Source organism: Stegostoma tigrinum, chromosome 31 (genome assembly GCF_030684315.1).
Source record: "Stegostoma tigrinum isolate sSteTig4 chromosome 31, sSteTig4.hap1, whole genome shotgun sequence".
Lineage (NCBI taxonomy): Eukaryota > Metazoa > Chordata > Chondrichthyes > Orectolobiformes > Stegostomatidae > Stegostoma > Stegostoma tigrinum.
In genome coordinates this window covers 31,807,875-31,823,982 of record NC_081384.1, presented here as the reverse complement: position 1 = coordinate 31,823,982, position 16,108 = coordinate 31,807,875, and the positions used below count along the sequence as shown (strand labels likewise).

The 16,108-nt window shown below is 43.5% G+C and overlaps 1 protein-coding gene and 1 long non-coding RNA gene across 5 annotated transcripts in view; one reads left to right on the top strand and one right to left on the bottom strand.

Annotated features, from left to right (window-relative positions):
• LOC125466241 (rho GTPase-activating protein 12) overlaps positions 1-16,108 on the bottom strand; it is a 212,064-nt gene that overhangs the window by 49,708 nt on the left and 146,248 nt on the right. For all 4 annotated transcript variants that reach the window (XM_048560516.2, XM_048560517.2, XM_059638678.1 and 1 more), the window contains one exon: positions 4,900-5,301. In XM_048560516.2, the coding sequence (XP_048416473.2) occupies positions 4,900-5,301 (402 nt within the window). The remainder of the gene's footprint in view (positions 1-4,899; positions 5,302-16,108) is intronic.
• The window catches only part of LOC125466243 (uncharacterized), a 155,281-nt gene that overhangs the window by 72,775 nt on the left and 66,398 nt on the right, over positions 1-16,108 (top strand). The window lies entirely within an intron of this gene.

Genomic DNA, 16,108 nt, shown 5'->3' with positions numbered 1-16,108 from the left:
GATATATTTCCCTCCCCACCCTTATCTACCTTCCGGGAGTACCGTTCTCTCCACGACTCGCTTGTCCGCTCCACACTCCCACTAGACCCACCACCCCCGGCACTTTTCCCTGCAACTGCAGGAAGTGCTACACCTGCCCCTACACGTCCCCCCTCACCTCCATCCCAGGCTCCAAAAACACCTTCCATATTACACAGATGTTCACCTGCACATCTGCTAATGTCGTATACTGTATCCTCTGTTCCTGATGTGGCCTCCTCTACATTGACTTTCTTCTAAATCTGCCAAATGTGGCAATTTGAAACCAGAATCAGACATTAGTATTGCAATTGTATTGGAAAAGGTCTCAAACAGACACCATAAAATCTTATTAGTTCAGTGCAGTATCTGTTTCTAGCATGTAAAAGTAGAATTCATTGTGTTAATACTACTTGTGTTATGTTCAGCGAAATAGACTCTACAGAAAATAAACCACCACCCTGTCATTATGTCATTAAACGTCGGTTCTGAGGTTTCAGATTTTTGGATTTGATATCAAGGATTAAGTTTGTTTTTACTTTGGAAAATACTTTGTTACATAATGATTGCCAATGGGACAACTAATCTGGTGTATCTGGCACTTGGATCCATCAGTGCGTCAACAACGACGTGACAACAGTGTCTGAAAAATTTGGCCAAACGTGTTGTGCACTATATTTGAGATGAGGAGAAATTTCTTCACCCAGTCAGCAAATGTTTGCTCCAATCTGCATGTGAGCAGCAGGTCCGATGTTCTATGCAAAGCAATCGGTGTCAGCACGCCGATTGCAACATTGACATATAATCCCAGAAGTGACTTTTCTGCAAAGGCCTTTCGTTGCAGCTGGTAAGAAAATTAGAGGAAATGCTGCCAAAGTGTATGGTGAGCTTGTGGAATTCTCTACCATAGAAAATGGTTGAGGCCAAATCTTTGAATGTTTTCAAGAGGGAGTTAGGACTAAAGTGATCAAAGGCCTGTGGGGAAAAACTCAGGAACATGGTACGAAATTGGATGATCAGCTGTGATCACATTGAATGACAAGCTCAGAGGGCAAAATGGCATACTGCTGCTCCAACTATTCTCGTTCTGATGTTTCCTGTTGGTTGTGAAGCATTTTATTTACACTCATTAACAGGGTGTGGGTGTCACTGGTTCAATCAGCATTTACTTCCCATCCTAATTAGCCTATGGGTGGTAATGCTGAGTTGCTTTCTTGAACCACTGCAGTCCATGAGGGGCAGGTACATCCGCATTGCTGCAGGATTTTGATCTAGTGACAGTTGAAGAAACAGTTGAGACACAAGATCACAACAATTATGTATTTTTAAAAATAAATCCTTCGAGTGTTGGCATTGGTGACAAGGCCAACAATTATTGGCCAACCCTTGAGCTGGTGATAAACCTTCTCTGGAAGGCTTCAGTCTGAATGGCAAAGGTACTATCACAATGCGGTTGCACAGGGGTTTTAAGAATATGGCAGAGTGAAAAATGAACAACAACTGATGTCTGAGTTGGCAATGTCGTCGGACTTGGAGGGAAACCAGGACAGAATGGTGCTCACATGTACCTACTGTCCTGGCCCTTTTCGGCAAGAAGTACAGTGCTGGTCTGAGGCAGCAGAAAACCGTCTCTGGGACTGCCTGGACTCAGCGGAGTGGACCATGTTCAAGTGTTCAGAGGAATACCTAGATGAATATGCCACCACCGTCACTGACCTCATTAGCTAATGCATTGAGGAGTGTACCAAAAAAGTCAATCCTAGTGTTCCCCATCGGTAAACTTTGGATGGACCAGGAAATCCACTCCCTAGTGAAGACCAGACGTGTAACATTCAAGTTGGGTGGCCTGGGCCAAAACAGAAAATCCAGATATGACCTCCGCAAAGCCATCAGGGAGGCCAAGGGGCAGTACCGGGCCAAGTTAGGAGGCCCAGACTTACCAAGTAGACCCCCACTGTCTATGGCAAGACCTAAACGACATCATGGGATACAAAATAAACAGTATAAGATAGCGGACAAAGGCATATCCCTCCCTGACACGCTCAATGTTTTCTATACTCGGTTTGAGCAGAATATCGCCAGTGTGGTGATGCCTGCCCTGACAGCCGCAAGCACAACTGTTCTCTGTCACCACTTCAGAGGTTAGATTGGCCTTCCTGGGAGACAACCTAAGGTGTCCACAGCCAGGCACACAGATCCTGTATGGACCAACTGGTGGAGATATTCACTGACATCTTCAACCTCTCCCTCCAACAAGTCCCCACCTACTTCAACAAGACCACCATCATCCCCATACCCAAGGAAATACATGCAGTGTGGCTTAATGACTACCACCCCAATAACTCTGACTTCAATAATCACGAAGTGCTTCGAGTGGCTGGTCATGGCCCACATCAACTCCAGTCTCTCAACCTGCCTCAATTCCCTACAATCTGTCCACCAACTTGACGGGGCCACAGAGAATACCATAATGCTAGCCCTGCACTCATCCCAGGAACATCTGGGCAACAAAGACACCCACATCAGACTCCTGCTTAATGATCACAGTTCCACCTTGAACACCATTGCCCCTCCCTGACTAATCACAAAACCTTGGTCTTGGCTGCGCCCTCTGTAACTGGATCCTCAGCTTTCTGACCCACAGGCTACAATCAGTGACAATAGGTAGCTGCATCTCCTCCACAATAGCACTCAACACTAGAGACCCACCCATCCAAGGATGGTCCTCTGCCCCTTACTGTACTCCCTGTACACCTACAATTGCGTTGTCAAATTTTGAACAAATGGCATCTATAAGTTCGCTGATACACCACTATAGTGAGACAGATATCTAACAACACTGAGACAAAATACAGAAGCGAGATAGAGGGCTTGGTGATGTGGTGCAATGAAAACAATCTGTCTCTCAGTGTCAGCACAGCTAAAGAACTGATCATCAATTTCAGAAAAAGCAGAGGAGAACACGCCTCTGTTTACAGCAACGGAGCTGAGGTTGAGAGAGTGAAGAGCATCAAGTTCCACAGAGTGACAATAACCTGCGATCTGTCCTGGACTTCCCAAGTAAATGTGACAGTCAAGAACGTACAACAACAATGCTTCTTCTTCCTTCGGCAGCTCAGGAAATTTAGCATGTCCATATGGTCCCTCACCAACTTCTACAGATGCACCATTTAAAGCGTACTGTCCGGGTGTATAATGGCCTGGTACAGAAACTGCTCTGCCCAAGACTGAGAGAAACTACAAGAGGTGATGTGCACAGCCCAGACCATCACAGAAGCCAACCTTCTATCCATGGACTCCATTTACATGGCTCGCTGCTGCAGAAAAGGTGGCCAACATCAAAGACCCATCATACCCTGGTAATGACCTCCTACAACCTCTTCCATCAGGCAAAAAGTACAGAAGCCTGAACACACAGACACACACACACACAGACACACACACACACAGACACACACACAGCTTCAGGAACAGATTCTTTCTGGCCGTTATCAGACTCTAGCCACAAATAATGTAACCTGCAATATAACCTGTATGCCTCTAGGTCTTTTTAATCTACACATCCTTTGCTCATTGTGATTTGCCTGTACCGCTCATAAACAAAGCTTTTCACTACATTTTGGTACATGTGACAAGAAATCAATGGACATAGGTGTTTTGACTAGGTTTGAAGTCTCAGCAAGTTGTTACAATGCATCGTGTAGATAGTATACAATGCAAAATCAATGCACACCGATACTGAAGAAAGTCGATGGTTAGCCTGACAAATGCAAGCCCCAATCTCCTTTTCTTTCATTGGTTTGTCTCTGCTTTTACTTGAGGCATTGTTTAGGTCTTCAACAACTGAGAAAGTAAGTGACAAATAATTTGAGAATTTCTCAAAGTCATTCATATTTATAGTCCACTCTCTCTGTCCCATACATAACAGAAAAGAACATAAAAGAAACTGCTCTACCATGTTGGCCTTTTAAAGATTACAAATGTTTTTCAGATGGAGATTAAATACTTTGCTGAAAGAGATGTGTGAGACTTTTAAAAAAGCAACGTACATTAAAATGCACATTGCAGTGTGTGTCAAATGAATTCATCACCTAAATAATTACCATGCGTAACAACTCCGGATGTAAAAAGATTTACTTTAGAATTAGCTCACCAAGGTACAGGAAATGTTTTTATTCATTCATGAGTCATTTCTTGTAACAAGAGGGACAATTATCTAGGGAGCACAGAGGTCCCCTCACAGCCCAATTACCAAATTACGAGGGGAATCCTTAAAGTTAATGCAAACAAATGTGGTATAAGGTTCAATTAAAATGAGTCAGGATAAGGATATTAAAGAGGATTTTAAAAAAAATTAACAGGTCAGTGAGTTGAGAAGCAAGCTACTATGGAATATCATTAAGCTTTTTTAGTGTAAAAAAATTCAAAATCAAAACCAGACAGATTTTTTTTGAACAGAGAAGGAGATTTGTTGAGATAATGAGCATCGAAGATTGATGTAGCGTGGCAAGTCTGTCAGGCTGCACGGGTTATTAGTGTGCAAGTATTCATTAAGAGCAAAACTATTATTACATTTACTAGTGTCAGGTGCCGAGGTATTTCCCCAACCCCATTCATTCAATGCAGTTATTTACACATGGACTCAATCTGTTTGAGTGGACACACCTTTGTCTGACAGTGAGGCAGATTGGATTTGAGAGCTGTAGAATGTGACAGCCATCAGGTTTGTGGCTTTTCATTTAACATTTTCATCTGTAAAAATGAATAGTTGGAAAATGCCATGGACAGCACTCATCTTTGACACCAGATTCATAATTTTATGCTCTTTGTAGCTGAGGTTTCAGAGACACACCTTCCAGCAAAACAAAGATAGTCACATACCCTCTGGTCCCGGAGGTTATCCATGCGGTCTGTCGTATCTTCCTCCTTTTGTTCCGGTCGTTCCCACGTGGTCTCTCCAGTTACAGGATTGTAGTAATAGGGCTGACCACTAATTTCATCAAGATGCGATTCCCATTCCACAAAGGGATTGTTTGTACTGGAAGTGCGGGATCGTGGAGTTTGTGGTTCCTTCCTATCTATACTATCGAACGGGGAGTCCCAGGTAGTCTCTCCAGTCACCACGTTATAGTAGAAGGGCTGTCCAGTTGCCTGGTCAATATGCGTTTCCCATTCTTCTTGGTGACTGGTCGAGTTATCGCTGAGACCTGACGGTTCCTGTGCGAGCTCCTGCCTCAGCTCTTCCACATTCTGATACACTGCCTCCGATTTAGCTTCAAATGCCTTTAAAAACACAAATAAAATTAGATTCAGCCAGGCGAGAGTTCGATTTTAAAAAAAATAATGTGCAATTCCACAACATCTTTCACTACATCATGACCTACCATATTAAAGTAAACTTCTGGGGAAAAAAAAAGTACAAGTCTTGATTTTACAATTTCATTGTAGAATTCCAGAAAAATCGATACAGAAATGCAAGAAAGGAGACGAACACAGCAGGCCAAACAGCATCAGAGGAACAGGAAATCTGATGTTTCGGGTCGAGACCCTTCTTCAGAAAATCTCCTGAAGAAAGGTCTCAACCTGAAATGTCAGCACTCCTGCTCCTCTGATGCTGCTTGGCCTGCTGTGTTCATCTGGCTCTACACCTTGTTATCTCGGATTCTCTAGCATCTGCAGTTCCTACTATCTTTGTAAAAAAGAAGAGTTTGGATTGATGTTGTGCCACCACAGCATCATAAGGTGCTTGAACAAAGACAAAATACTGCAAATGCTGGAATTCTGAAACAAAAACAGAAAATGCTGGAGAAACTCAGCAGGTCAGGCAGCATCATGTGGAGAGAGAATCTGCATTAACATTGAGTCTTGTGTAACTCTTCCTCAGACCTGTTCCTTCAAAACGTTAAATCTGTCTCTCTCTACAGATGTTGCCAGACCAGCTGAGTTCCTCCAGCCTTCTGTGTTTCTATCACAAGATATGTATGGCCAATAGTTTACTTTTGGTAGATACTCATTCTATTGGCAACAGGCAACAGCCAAATTGCCAAATCTCACTGTTTGAGAGAGGAATGTTAGCCACAATGCCCTGGGAAGGTGTCGTGCAATGTTTACCTCGACCATAGATTAGTGACTCAACCAAAAGGCAGCAAGTCTGACTAGATACACAAATCCAAAACATATGGAGATAGTACATAACAGATACTTGACAAAGAAACTTTATTAATGAGGGAGATGTTCGAGGCATGGCAACGATTAAAACTTACATTTAAACTGCTCATAGGGGAATATACACGAATGCATTAAGCAGTTCAGACAAGGTTTGTTTGATTTATAAAATCCCTGCTATATGGGAGCAGGCCATCCTGTCCATCAAGTCCACACTAACCCTCTAAACTGCATCCCCCCACCCACACCCACTCCTGACCCTAGCTCTATAAGCTTGCATTTCCCGTGGCTAATCCAGCTAGTCCACACATCCCTGGACACTATGAGCAATTTAGCACGTCCAATCCACCTAAACTGCACATCTTTGGACATCATTTCCAAGATGGAGGATTCATTTTATGAGGAATTGTTTGAATGCATTAGGACTATACACATTGGAGTTCAGCAGAATGAAATGATCTTGTTGAAACATACAAGGCCTTCTGTCGAAGACTAAAACCAGGGAACATAATTTATGAATAAGAGTTCTCACTCTTAAGGCAGAAAAAATATGTTCCCCCTCAATAGAGAGTCAGTGGAGTGTGGAATTCTCTTCCTCAGGAGGTGGTGGGGGGCTCGGTCTTTTCATTTATTCAAGACTGAGTTAGTTAGATGGATGTTGATAGGAAACAGAGTCAAGGGTTTTTTGCAAACCAAAGGAAGTGCACTTCAGGTGAATAATCAGATCAACCATGATCTTCTTGAATGCTGCAGCAGGTTTGAGGGGCAAATGGTCTAAGTTCTGATCCAAAGTCCTATGTTCCTCCCTATGGGGAGGCAATGGCCTAGTGGTGTTATCACTGAACTGTTAATCCAGAAAGCCAGGAAATGTTCTGTAGAGCCAGGTTCAAATCCCACCATGGCAGATTGTGGAATCTGAATTCAATTAAAATACAAAATCTGGAATTAAGAGTTGAAATGATTATCATTAATCCATTGTTGATTGTAAGGAAAAACTGGTTCACTTAGGCCCTTTAGGGAAAGCTATGATGTGGAGGTGCTAGTGTTGGAATGGGGTGGACAAGTTCAGAAATCACACAACACCAGGTTATAGTCCAACAGCGATAATAGGAAGTGCAGATGCTGGAGAATCTGAGATAACAAGGTGTAGAGCTGGATGAACACAGCAGGCCAAGCAGCATTAGAGGAGCAGGAAAGCTGACGTTTCAGGCCGAGACCCTCTACACCCCGTTATCTGTAGCCTAACAGGTTTGTGTTTTCAAATAAATCTGTTGGACTATGACTTGGTGTCATGTGATTTCTGACCTTAAGAGAAAGAAACTGCCAGCCTCACCTGGTTTGGCCTACATGTGATTCCAGCAATGTGGCTGATAAGCAATTAAGGATGTGCAATAAATGCTGGCCTCGTCAGCAATGCCCACATTCCCATGTATAAATAAAAAAAACACTGTGGGGCATAACACTACACCATTATACTCAGATGAATCTTACTGCTAACTTAGGAGATTGGAATCAATAGCGGTAAATGAAGCTCACGGAATCATAACACATTGTTACATCCAGTAATTTGGCATAGACTTATACTGAATTCGAGAGTCATACAGCGAGGAAACACCTTTGTATTGGCAAGGTATCTCAGCCGGTTGTTGGACATGGAGCATGAAACATGTGGATCATGGGTACTTTCAATACAACCTCTGAAGACAGCAGAAACCTGATCCATCACTGATAATGGACTGCTCATACTGCATACAAAACACAAAAGGTGCAGCCTGCAACTAGCTTTGCAGCAGCTTCTCTTTCCTCTAGAACTTACAGTTTTTACCCAGCCCTCCTGACACGGGATTGCATAAATATCTCATATTTTATCGCCCATTTAACATTGACAACCACCCCTTGGCCACTCACAGGAACTGTAATGAGACTAAACACTGAGCCATGGGGAGATATTAGAAAGGTAACCTAAAACTAGATCAAAACTTAAGATACAGCTCTGAGAGGTGGCTAGGAGGAAGATGTAATCAAATGACATTTATTAACGGCACTGAACTGACTTAAACCTGTGAAAGCAGCTAACTATAAAACTGTGATCAGAGATACAACGCATCATCCTTGGACACTTCTGCCATCTACAATCCGACCCCATCACTAAAGACATTTTTCCAACCCCACCCTTGTCTGCCTTCCAGAGAGACCACTCTCTCCACAACTCCCTTGTCCGCTCCACACTCCCCTCCAACCCCACCACACCGGCACTTTCCCCTGCAACCGCAGGAAACGCTACACCTGCGCCCCCCCCATCTCCTCCCTCACCCCCACCCCAGGCCCAAGATGACTTTCCACATCAAGCAGATGTTTACCTGCACATCCAGCAATGTGGTATACTGCATCCGCTGTACACGGTGTGGCTACCTCTACATTGGGGAAACCAAGTGGAGGCTTAGGGACCGCTTTGCGGAACACCTCCGCTCGGTTCGCAATAAACAACTGCACCTCCCAGTCACGAACCATTTCAACTCCCCCCTCCCATTCCTTAGACAACATGTCCATCCTGGGCCTCCTGTAGTGCCACAATGATGCCACCTGTAGGTTGCAGGAACAACAAATCATATTCTGCTTGGGAACCCTGCAGCCCAATGGTATCAATGTGGATTTCACCAGCTTCAAAATCTCCCCTCCTCCCACTGCATTCCAAAACCAGCCCCGCTTGTCGCAGCCTCCCTAACCTGTTCTTCCTCTCACCTATCCCCTCCTCCCACCTCAAGCCGCACCTCCATTTCCTACCTACTAACCTCATCCCTTCCCCTGGACCTGTCCGTTCTCCTCGGACTGACCTATTCCCTCTCCACCCTTACTCTCCTCTCCACCTATCTTCTCCTCTATCCACCTTCAGTCCTCCTCCCCCTCTTTCCCTATTTATTTCAGAATCCTCTCCCCATCCCCCTTTTCTGATGAAGGGTCTAGGCCCGAAATGTCAGCTTTTGTGCTCCCAAGATGCTGCTTGGCCTGCTGTGTTCATCCAGCATCACACTTTGTTAACTATAAAATTGAATGTATTGGGAGTAGCTTCTGATGTGTGAATTAATCATTAGCTGACTGTTTAAACCAAATATCATATTAATGTATAAACCTAATCCCTTCACTTTTCATGGAACCTATGCTACCGTTATATCAGTGTCACACCAGTGGCAGCAACTACAACTTTTCTCAAGTTTCTACCTCTTGTACAACTCGAGTCTCAGTTATCGCTGTTCTCTGGCCTGCATTGCCAGGTTATGAGGTGGGGCCTCATGCACTAGATCTCAAACTGTCCAACCTTCCTTCCGAAAGCAGCTTCTGAGCACCAAGGCTCATCCCATCATTTCTTGGTGCAGTTTAACACAATGAGAAGGCTCAAGGCCAGTGAATTCCTCAAAATTGACTGCAACCACAAGTCCCACTGAGACTTGAGCAGGTCCCCATTCCTTGCGCACCCAATAACTCGAAATTTCAACTACATGAACAGCAATGGTTATGAAATAACTCCAGAGGCCGGTATGCCATCACCAAGTCACAGTTTGTTTACACGTGCATAGTACTTGTCACTGATCCAGCTTCCTCAGAGCCAGCTTTCAGTGAGCCTCTGACAATCCTGTTTATATCTGTCAGCCAGGACTCCGTCGCTGGAGCAGATTAGCCCCAATCAGGGAATACAAATTTATTGCAATCACCACCGGTTACAGTTAAAACAGTTTTGTTGAGGATTTCCTCAGATTGTAAAACTACTCCAGTAAAATGCAGGAGACCTCTTCTCAACAGCATTCTTCACCCATTGAACTGTTGGTGGGAAGAGGGCAGTAATGTGTGGTGATGACGGTGAGGTGGTGGTGCTGAAGTGAAGCCACAAAATAGGGCACCGCGAAGATGTATGAATGTGCCCACCCTGTGTCAATCTTACCAGTAGCAGAAGTGGTGTCAGGTGACCCATAAAACCAGATGCCAATTGAAGCACACTAGTGGCCAAGGGCCCATTTGTGAATCTCTACCTCTAGCCACTGAGACTTTACCCATGGTATAGAGGGGGACGGTCAGGAGATGAGGCTGTCAAGGGTCCAGTCTGCCCTGTGAACCCTGGCAGACCACAAAACAAGTCTATCAAGTAGCAGAAGCTGCCTTTTTTTGAGGCCCCAATGCAAATCAGAGGCCTCCCCACCGTGGTATTCTACCGTTACAATTTTCCCTCCTCTCCCTTCCTGCTTTATTCCATGGCCTGCCAGCATTAGGACCAGTGAGATACCAGACTTGGCTTCAACTCTGGCTGCAACACAGCACAATTCGCTCTGAGACTCTGTGCAGTACTAGCAGTGGCCACTGCTGCTGGTGACACTGCTGAGTCCTTCAAGTCAGAGTCATAGATTGGTACAGCATGGTAACAGACCCATCAGGCCAATTTATCTATGCCAACCAGATATTCCACACTAATCTAGTCCCATTTACCAGCATTGGCCCATATCACTCGAAACCCTTTCGATTCATGTCCCCATCCAGATGCCTCTTACATGTTGCAATTTTACCAGTTTCTACTACTTCCTCTCGTGCTTCCTCATTTCGTACACACACCACCATCTGCATGAAAAAGTTGCCGCTCGGATTCTGTTTAAATCTTTCGCCCCCTCACTTTAAACCTATGCCTCTAGGTTTGGGCTCCACTATGCTGGAGGAAAGACAGTGACTGTTCACCCTACCCCTCACAATTTATAAACTTCTCATAGGTCAATCCTCATCCTCTGATGCTCCAGGGAAAATAGCCCCAGCCTATTCAGCCTCTCCCTATAGCTGAAACACTACAACCCTGGCAACAGCCTTGTAAACCTTTTCTGATTCCTTTCAAATTTCACAACATTGTTCCTCTAGCAGAGTGACTAGAACCGTATGCAGCATTCCTTGATTGACTAACATCTTTGAGAAATGGAGCTGCTCTGCAATTTGTTCTGAGGAGGCTGGTGTGTGATAGTAGACCCATCTCAAGCCAATTAATGGCCTGGTGGCATTAAATGGCTACTAGATGAGCTAGCCATGTCAGTAGCAAGTTCATCTTCAATATCTACAAGCTGCAGCGTGGGATATCACTCCCAGTGCAAAATTACCCGATTGAAATTAGCTCAGGTCTTCAGGAATGAGTTTAAGCAACAAGTCATTACACTGTTCATGCAAAACATGCAGTTGTATTAAATGCATTTAAATACAATTAAATACTTCAAGTAAAACATCTTGCTCAACCAGCACACACACCAATAGATAAACTAGTGGAGACTTGCAAAATATTTGTATTCAAATTCACATCTATAGGGTAAAGTACCTGTTTAAATACTGGATTTTCTAGGTATTCTTTCATAACAGCACCAAATTGGTCACTGGAAAAAGCTATATAAAGCTGAACACGTGTAAAACCACACCCAGGAAAATAAATAAAAACAAACATCACCAAGAATCTTACTCATGATATGTGTATAGAGACAGAGACCGAGTGAGTGCGCAGTATAGGGAGAAGGCAGTGGTACTTATTCTGGTGGGGCAGAAAAGATCTTTGTCCTTCTTTCTACGATGTTCCTCCAGATGACCAAGACTGCCCTGACACAGGCAGTAACATTGGACCAACTTGACATGGTCTGGTGCCAGCGCTGGGGGTATTGAAAGTCCTGCTTCTGCCACCAGCCCATCCAGCAGGATCTGCATGAACTTAGCCACATGGAGGGCAAAAATTCTCCCTTTTACGCCAAGACACTGGCAAATATCATAAACCATGCAGAGCAGCTCTGCACTAACAATGTTTGTCTGGGTGCACAATTGCCTTTCAAAGACAGTGTCGATGCCAAAGATGTCAGTTCACTCCAATATATCCTGGCAGTGGAAAGTTACTCTGGGTATGGCGAGTGATAGAAAGGGCTGAGAATCAGATTACAGGCACACTATAGTTGGTTAGATGAGGAGAGTTTGGCAAGATAGAGTGAGAGATCTTGACAAGCCAAAGAGAGAAACTCTCATGAAACTGACATGGACAAATAAAAGAAAGATCAGCCTTTCTTGCCTTGAAATCTGCCCGTTACAATTTCCACATTTCTCATCGATACAAAACAGCTTCCTAACAATGAGTTTTGTTCTATGATCAAGTCTTTGTTTAGCATTCATGTTTCCTAGCAACATCATAACTCAACTCCTCCTACCTGGAGTCTAAATTCATGCAGTGGCACGCCCACTGGTATTAAAATGTGTAGAAATGTTGCCGGCTATAGACTGTTATCGTAGTCTTCATCAAAAGAATCAAAGCTGAGGTATCCTTCCAATTTACCTGGCAACTTCCCTAAAACATGAAAAGCCAAATCTGTTGAAATTTCATTTTTGCTATTATGGCAAAGCGATCAACTGTCCCATTATTTGGAATAGTTACCCTGCACCCAAGATTATTTGCTGCTATAGTCTCCGTCCTCCCACCCCACAGTAATCGACAATACCCTCCTCTCCCAGCATTGTCCCCATATGAAGATGGCCCTTATTTTCTTCCCCCAAAAGGTAGTCACATTACACAAGTTTGTGAAAGGAGCTGTTCAAATTCTCTTGCTGTCAGGCAGTTGCATTCTTTGCCTGTAATACAGGAACAAGTCCTTTTATATTTTGAAACCACTAAGTACTGGTCATAGGGCTGAGGTGGTGAGGTGGCAAGGGTTGGGAGATGGTTGGGTGGGGGTGGAGGACGGAGGTGACGATTGTACGGAGCAAAAAGGCTAGCACTGACCAACTGAATGGTCTATTTATATGCTGCAGATTCTACAGAATTCTGCACAAAGGATCACACAATACTTTGACATTTCCTCATCCCAATGTAAGCAACTATTCTTGCAAAATGCCAAGTACATGGTTATTTGTATACAAAGCTGCTCCAGTTGTCTGGCAGTTATTTCAAGCTCCCCTGTCAGTGAAGGTATTAACCTATTTAATGCATTAGCGTGCCTACTAAAATACCAAACGCGATTAAAGCTTCAAATGTCTGGTTTTCCATTTTGTGGTTGGAATGAGCTGATTGCCTTATGAGGAAAGGCTAGACAGGTTAGGCCTGTATCCTCTGGAACTTAGAAGAGTCAGAGGTGACTTAATTGAAACTTATAAGATTAGAGCTAGAATTATTGTCACGTACTCACACAAGTGCAATGGAAGGTTTACAAATCGCTACTTAAGGCACCATCTGAGGTAGCAAAGTACCTCGATACAGATTCTTAAATACAAATTCTTGGGGAAAAATATTACAGAAATAAAAAGTCCAGCAATAAATTGGGAAAATAGAGAAATGACAGTTCAGAATAACCATCCTTCTAACCCAGACTATGCCAGGCTTTACCTCAGACTGGGAGTCTGAGTTCATGCCAGTGCCAGGAGTTTGCATTGGCTTTCACCCTGGATATCACCGATGACGCTCGAGGGTGGATTACCTGCATCTGCAATATTTTATTTGCGAAGCAATGTTTGCTGCGTCAAAAGAGAAAATGAACACCAACTAGGGGTGAGCTAAAACTTTGGGGCCACAAGCTCCTGGACAGCAATGGCCACTGTGGAAGCCTGACTGACGAATAGACAGCTGCCCTCCCACTCTAAAAGACAGGCCCCTATTTTGACAAGTCCCTAACATAACTCTCGGGCCCGTATCTTAAGCAGCATTAGTTTTATTTGCATTTGTCCTCTCTTTTGATCCACTTCTTCCAAAATTATCTTACATTTCATGCATTAATCCTCATCTGTCTTTAAATTGCTCACTTACCTTAAAGATCTAAGTAGCTTTTAATTAATGAAATCCTGCTGAGTTTCTAAAGCATTATCTGTTATTATTCATGTAAATGTGCTTTTTCACTCCACCCTCCCCCACCTGTTACGTTTTTGCCTCTTTCAAGGTTTGGATAGTTTTCCCCCCCGAGAACTACTTACTGATGTTATTTAAAACATGATTTTCAAGAATATGATTCCAAGTGGGTTTTTCACTCATAACCACTTGATCATAACCACCGTCCCAAACACACTTACTTATAACTGCCACCTGTTTCCTGTTATTAGGTCAAACATTATCTATCCATGCCAAGTTTCATGCATCACTGATCATGCATTAGCTCACCCAAAATATCTCTCACTGATCCCACAGCACTAATTCTGGCTTCCTGTTAACTCAGGGATAACCCAGACCGGTTTGAGCTGCCTCTGACCTCAACACTGCTCCCACATGGACAGGACACAGTGACATAGGGAGGTCACTTCGAATGATGCCAACGCTTTGATGCATCCCAATTATTTGCAAGTATTCACAGGCTTGTGGGTGGGGGTGCAGCAGTGTTCAGAGGAGTCGGCATGTTAGGGGATGTTACAAGGTGCATTCTATCCACGAACCCATGAAAGGATGCAATATTTATTTCAAAACTGTTATTTGGGCTCCCTCAACACAAGGGGCAAAAAACAGCAGTTTTATCTGAAGAGAAGGAGAAGACTTTTTTTTAAGAAAAATGGGATGTTTGGTGTCGCTGATTAGCCCAGCATTTATTGCTCATCCCGAAACGGCTGAAGTGCAGCTAAGAGTCAAACACGTAGCTCTATGTCTGGAGTCACATGTAGGCCAGGTCAAATTAGGAAACCAGACTGCCTTCCCTTAAGGATATTAGTGAACCAGGTAGGTTTTTATGACAATCAACAGTGATTGCCACTAGGCTGGCCTTTCTTTAAAAAAAATTCAAAGTTTTCCTGATTTTCTTGTTGAATTCTAATTTCACCATCTGCCATGATGGGATTTGAACACATATCCGCAAAACATTAGACCAATGACATAACCAATGCAGCACCAACTCCATCTAAATGGCTGTGCACTGGAGTTTGTAGCAGCTTGGGTCTGGTTCAAATGTGGAATGATGGTTTTAACATGAAAGAACCTGCATTTATACAAGGCTTTACAAATATTTGACAGTCACCATCATAATGTAGGAAGCAGAGCAGCTCAACTGCTATGTATTGACCAATTAATCATTTTTGTCAGCCTTGTTAATTGAGGAATAAATATTGACCAGGGCACAGGGAAGAAATGTCTTTTCTCTTCTACAAAATAAACACTTGGGAATCATACAAGATACTGTTTGGCATCAGTTTTATGTTTTATTCCACAGATAGCACTTCAGAACCAGATTAGCCCATATTTTGTGGTTACGTTTCTGAAGTGTGTTCTCGGAACGCTGAACCATCTGAGTGAAAGGTGACAGTCTGCTACCATCGAAGCATTGATGACACCAGGGTCAAAAAGGAACTGAGCAAAAGGTTCCAGACATTAAGTCATGCGTAAAATACAAATGATACACCAAGATGCTGAAACAGCAAAATGAAAGTAGAATCAGACCCTGCGGTCTGCAAAGCTCTGCAACTGGAATCTTGTACACAAAGAGCATGAAATTTGTTGATGCCATGTCTGGGTTTCAACTGGGAAAAGCACCCATTCTGTACCCAGAATATGCACACAGACTGCAGTTGTTCAAGAAGGCAGCTCACCACCACTTTCTCAAGGGCTGCTAGGGACAGGCAAATAAATGCTGGCCAGCCAGTAAAGCCCAGTGAATTTTTAAAAAATTAAAGGACTCTTAGTGGCAACATTTGTACAATATCAGCAGCAGCAATTACTGCAACCTCTAATGCTCTTCCAAATCCAATCTACTTTGCAAAGCCACTGCACCCCAAATATTTTTCAGACACACCGTGGCAGCTTAGTCCAGGCTTGGGCTGACAAGTAACAAGTAATAGTCACACTACACAAATGCCAAGAAATGACCATCTTCAAAAAGGGAGAATCTAACCATCATCTCTTGACAATCAATGGTGTCACCAGCACTAAACCTTGCATTATCACTCTGGTGGTTATCATTGACTATAG